Consider the following 6,000-nt stretch of genomic DNA (forward strand, 5'->3'; position numbering starts at 1 on the left):
CCGCGTGTATGTGTTTGTGTCGCAAAATAAAGTCCTAAATCGATGCTGTAATAAATTTCCAATTTACAAAGATTTTCTTTTTTAGAAACTAAAGAAGGCTTTAATTCTGAAAATCAACCTTGAATAATAATAAATCTCATAAAATGTCTGTTGCCCCAATCACTTTTTTGTTCCTGGAGGCATTAACGCTCAACTTAGAAGACTCAATAAATGTAAAACACTAAATATACAATTAAATGTAATTCATAAATGTTGCGAGACTGCGAGAAGTCTAGCGAGACTTCTCGTGCGAGACGTAACCGAGTCTCGTCTAGCGTCTCGTCTCGCATGGTTTAGTCTCGTCTCGCATAAAAGTTTCACTCTTGTCTCGCAAATGCGAGACGAGACGAGACTTCTCGCGTCTCGCGTGCATCTCTACACTCGCCCTAAGCGCTGATTTTCCACGACACGGCACTAATCCTACTGAAGATTTCGTAAACTAAACTATTGATGTGTATGCGGTGAAGAAACCAAGGCTAATATTTTCTATGCTTGATTTAGAATCAGAAGTGTGAGAAAGAATTTTTTGATTTAGAATCAGAAGTTTTTAAAAAGATTTAAATTAACTCAAAAAATATTTGAGTTAATTTTAATCTTTTTAAAAACTTCTACATTAGTAACAAACAGTCACTACTGAATATAGGAAATAATAACAAAAATAGTTATTGTAAATAGCAGCTAAAGTTTAGTCTAAAATATTTTTGCCAGTCTTTATTTAATGTTTTAGATAAAATTAAACGATTGTTTTTTTATTTAAAAAATTACAATCTCACATTGAATATTTATTAGCAATTAGTCTCAATATTATGTAAGACGTACATGTGAATGAAATTGTTAAATATGCTGCTTTGTATTTTTCTTGCAAAAATACAGAAAAACAACCCTCCCCTCGAGGAGTTCACACTCCCCCCGAACGAAAATGTCTGAATTCAACACTGTTTTGTTATTCTAATTTCAATCGTTTTTAAACTCGTGTATGACCAGTGTTTTTACCTTCTCCTCACATGCAGTATGCACTGAAATAATATATTGTACACACAATCAATTAATGTCATTGATATATGGCACTCATTGGATAAATAGACTCAACAATAAAAATGAAAAATAGAAAAATTTCTATTGCGTTAACTGCACAGCAAAAGCTGCTTCAGTGCTTCATAGGCTTCCAACTGTCGTCTAAGGGTTGAAATGTTACGTGTAGGTAGGCTTGCATTTATTCAAGCGTTTATGATACCCAGGACCGGCTCTACCATATGTGCAACACGTGTATTTGCATGGGGGAGTAAGTTTCGAGGGGCGGCAACATCTGCCGTAACTATATTGTTTAAAATGAATATTTCTTGTTGGAAACAGACTTCATGATGACGGTAGTTATATTTACTAAGTTGATTTTTTATTTGAATACTACATTCATAACTCGTTTAGATCGCATTAATTTGAGGTCACATAGACAGTTCTAAAGCAAATGGTCAAACCAATCCCGGCATGCATTGTTTGATCGTTGTCAAATACAGAAACTCAATTCTCGAACAGTAGTGAACACCTGTTCCATTTAAAAAATGAAATGAAATCTTTGAGTTTTACGTCCTACGTTTATGCCGGTTAGGCTAAAGGAGATGGTGATGATGAGTAATGAATGAAATGGTGGAATGAAGAAAGTGGGAGAAAACGGGAGAACCCCGAGAAAACGGTGTTTGTCCACCACAAAGTTCACTTGGCGGGGGCTGAACCCGGGACCCCAAGCACCAGAGATGAACGCTGTACCACTGAGCCACCGCGGCCCTCCTGTTCCATTTAGTTAGTTGTCACAGTTTTGATATAAATACTAGTTTTGTCTTTGTCAATAAACAAGTTTTTTATCATTGAAGGTGTAAACAAGTTTTTTGTATAATAATAATAATAATAATAATAATAATAATAATAATAATAATAATAATAATAATAATAATAATAATAATAATAATAATAATAATAATAATAATAATAACAACAACAACAGGTGTAGAAGGAAAATCAAGAGCTAGTTGCACTGGAATTGCAAACTGATTGATATATTGAATTTGAAGCTCGACATTGAATTCTATAAAAAGGATTACTATTTTTCTTTTGCAAGTGTGTTTGATTTATCTTTCACTAACATAACAGATTATTATTTAAAGAAAAAATAGAGACACAACGAATTATATTTGTACTGTTTAGGTCTTTCTGAATGCGAATGCGCTTTCCTCCCCTTCGTTGTTGATGATGGGGTAGCATACGTAAAATCGTGGCTTTTAAGACATATCTTTCTGAAGAGAGGGGCAAATGATGCCATTGCACGGGGCGGCAAATTACCTGGGGCCGACCCTGGTGATACTAACCAAAGTACTGGATTGCATTAGATCTTATGAAGCTGTGGCAGCCAGAGGAAATTGCTTTTGTTGTTAACTGTACATGTGGTATAAATTTTGTGTTTACCCTATTCACATGCGTCTTTCTTGGTATTGCAATTTTCAAGAACACTATAATCTATATATATAAAAGAGAACGTACAAAATTTTGTCCGCTCATCACGCTAATACGGCTGAACCAATTTCTTTCATTTTTGGGGGGTTATTAGGATTTGGACCCTAGATGGTTTTTATCATATCACTTTAATTTTTAATTACCAGTGTCTTGAGATAATTGACCATTCAAGTGTCCATAACGTACAAATCCTTTGTTATTAGTTCATCATAGGTAAAAATAAACGTATTTATATGCAACCCGCATGACCGTGTCACTCGGCGGGTTAACATAAATGACAGGCGATATACAGCGGAAAATAGCTTGAATCTTCTGTTTAAAATTTTTTAATTGATTTGCTTATTTTTACAGACACTTTTACAATATGCCAGCACCGGGATGAGCGCAGCGAAGCGGGGCGGGTTAACATAAATGACAGGCGATATAATGTTAAGATTTACTGCAATCTTCTATGGTTTTTATCATATCACTTGAAAGCGAAAAAGTAAAAATTATCTAAGTAACAAAGTTTATTGCGTTCCGGGGTGACCGCAGCGAAGCGGGGTGAACGCTGCTAGTCCCGAAATAATGTAAAAAATCTACTTCTAAACATGGCAAACGCTGTTATCAGGCTAAACTAATTATAGTTTGATTTAGAAAATTAAATGGCTTTTTTAGCTTCTGTCCTCAGTTAAGTATAATATTGTAGTAATTTTATCATATCTATACCACAAGAAAAGAAAATAATTAGTAATAAGTCTATTCATCAAATAATTATAATGCAAAATGACGATTCCGACTTCAATAAGCTGTAAGCACAATTTCAATAATCAAATATATCTAATGACATTAATTAAGAGCCAATTACTTACGTTGTAACGAGGTACAGCAACAGTGAAATATGACAACGTAACAACATGACTGTAGGTTAGTATTTGACTGCTACGATCTTGAATATGTTGATTCTCTTTTCCTTTGATTTATTGATGATTATGATCGTTCCTTTCTCTTGCAGAGTAAAGCGGTGACTGTCACTAAGCGTTAAAAACATTCGATTTGTTTTGCAAGTTTCTACGTAAATATTTTCCTATTTTAATAAGCCATTTGTCGCCAATTCAGGACGAAAGAGAATGACTTTAAACACATGACCTCTTTATGGCATCGAAACGCAATTCTAAGGAAAATTCACTTTCTTAGAACAATAGTTAAGTATTATGTATGACGTCATAAGACAGGTCGTTGGAATGCAAGCATAGGATATTTGGAAGAAAATAAGAAAAAAGCTTTCGATAACACTTTTCCTTCTCATCGAAGTAGCAATTAATTGGGCCTTTATGCATTTTAATACTCAATTATGTATTTACAGAGTAGTACATTTCTGTTCTTTCTAAATCTCAGATTTTATCTATTTCAAGTCTTTATAAAGAATATGAAAATGAAATGTAATATATTGGGCAATAAGATGTTAACATAGGCTTGCCATTCGTCCCGGAAAATCCGGAACCATCACGGAATCAATCTGCGTCCCGAAAATATTTCTCGGGACGTTTAAGTATCACGGATTTCAGCGAAGAAGAAATAAAGGGAATATTATAGTTTCCTTGTGTCATAGGGTTAGGTATATAATTATTCTTAAAAGTTAAAAAAAAAAAAAAAAAAAAAAAAACTTCGAATACATGAAACATGAATTTAATTAAGTTCACGATTTAACTACTTTGACAATGAACGAAGCATTCGTTTCATTGGACCAGGGACCAAAGGTTTTACTGCTCAATCTTATTGTTATTTTCAGTACTCTGTTTCAATCTGCGTCTTGCTTCTGAAATATTTTAATCAATAATCCCTGACCGATGTTTTTGGTAATTTTGCGCTGACCATTCAAGAAGAAAAATATGTTGTGAAAGGAAGCATCTACCTTGAATGAGCTAAAACAGACTGTGAAAGCCACGAAACATAACAGATCCTGATTTTTTTTTTAAATGATTACTATGGGGAGGGCGTAAGTCAACTGCTTACGTTTGCTTAACTAGAAAGGTCGTCTACTAAAATGACTAAAAATGTGATTACGTAATACTTGAACAATTCTATCTAATGGAAGAAAGTGAATTAGTATATAACACTTCTTTTTATTTTAAGCATTTCAAAGATTCTCGTAATTTAGTATCGTCCCGGATTTTTTAATTTTTGAAATATGGAAACCCTATTAGCATAGTCTGACTGGCCCTTCTAAAAGAAGGGCAGAAAGGATGCTAATTTGGGAGAAGAGTACAAAGAAATTATACCCAGTATTCCTTCATCAAAATTTAGAGAATTACAATATACCCATCTACTCTATAAGTTTCTGCTCCGTTGATAAATAATATTCTCGTAAAAATCTATGTAAATTTTCAATATAGTTTAACGTGACGTATAGTTTAGAACAGTGGTCGCTAAACTTATGAAGCTTCTAAGCTACCGTATCGTTTTTAAATCCCACTGTGAGGTACCAACCAAAAGAATTACCTACTTTTTTTTTTTTTAAATAAGTACATTAATCAAGGAATTAATCTTACAGAAATCAAGGTCAGCCAACTGGAGCGTTAACGCGATCTACTGAAAATGTCTCCACGAGCTACTGATAGCTCGCGATCAACGGTTTGGCGATCACTGGTTTAGAATGAAATATTATACTTACATAGACTCCTGAAAAAATCAATAACCAGAAATTATCCATCCCAAACGATACAACCTGGGATTAAAAAGAGATACTTTGAACTAGAAGTGCAAGGGACAAAAAAAAAAAAAAAAAAAGCCTGTTTAAAAAGAAAATAAAGTCTTTTCCCCGGATTTTTTTGGCCGGGAAATTTTGCTTTTTTTAAAAAATTTAACCTTAATGAAAAAAATGACAGTACGTTTACTTTTCTTCTCACATTATAACAACAAAAACAACAAAACTGCATTCTGAAGAAAATAAAGTCATTAGAACTTCAATAATCAAGGATAGTAAATCATTTGATGGAAAAGAAAAAGGGCAAATCTGTGAACACAATGGGTTTTCAAAGTAGAACGAATTGTTTGTAGTTTTCAAAGTAGAACGAATTGTTTGTAAAGTTATTACCGTAATGTACCAATAAGATACCAATAGGACTGCTGTGATTGTTCTGTAGACTTTCGTCTAGGTATTGACACGAGGTTATTGACGTAATAAAAGAACATTTTGCTCGTTCACCGAGTTACCCTAAGTATTTCTTAGGTAGGGACTGACACTTCATACGAGGGCGTGGTGAAAAGTTCTCGGCCTGACAATGATAGACTGCGAATTTCAGTTCAAAACTGATTTTACTTTTTGACATAATCTCCCTTAACTTCAATACACTTGATCCAGCGTTACTCCAACATCAGTATTCTTTCCAAATCAGGAGAATATGGGGGATGGCCGAGCAAATCGTACTCCCAAAATCCCACAGTTTTCCCATCGCCAACGCATCCTTGCGCACA

At 34.0% G+C, this 6,000-nt stretch overlaps 1 protein-coding gene across 1 annotated transcript in view; it reads right to left on the reverse strand.

Moving 5' to 3' along the window:
- The window catches only part of LOC145690670 (uncharacterized), a 35,965-nt gene extending 32,412 nt beyond the window's left edge, over positions 1 to 3,553 (reverse strand). The window contains exon 1 of the mRNA XM_081765796.1: positions 3,396 to 3,553. Coding sequence (XP_081621922.1) covers positions 3,396 to 3,442 — 47 coding nt within the window. The 5' untranslated portion in view covers positions 3,443 to 3,553. The remainder of the gene's footprint in view (positions 1 to 3,395) is intronic.
- Between the last annotated feature and the right edge of the window lie 2,447 nt (positions 3,554 to 6,000).

Source organism: Thermobia domestica, chromosome 7, assembly GCF_964235325.1.
Source record: "Thermobia domestica chromosome 7, izTheDome1.hap1.1, whole genome shotgun sequence".
Classification (NCBI taxonomy): domain Eukaryota; kingdom Metazoa; phylum Arthropoda; class Insecta; order Zygentoma; family Lepismatidae; genus Thermobia; species Thermobia domestica.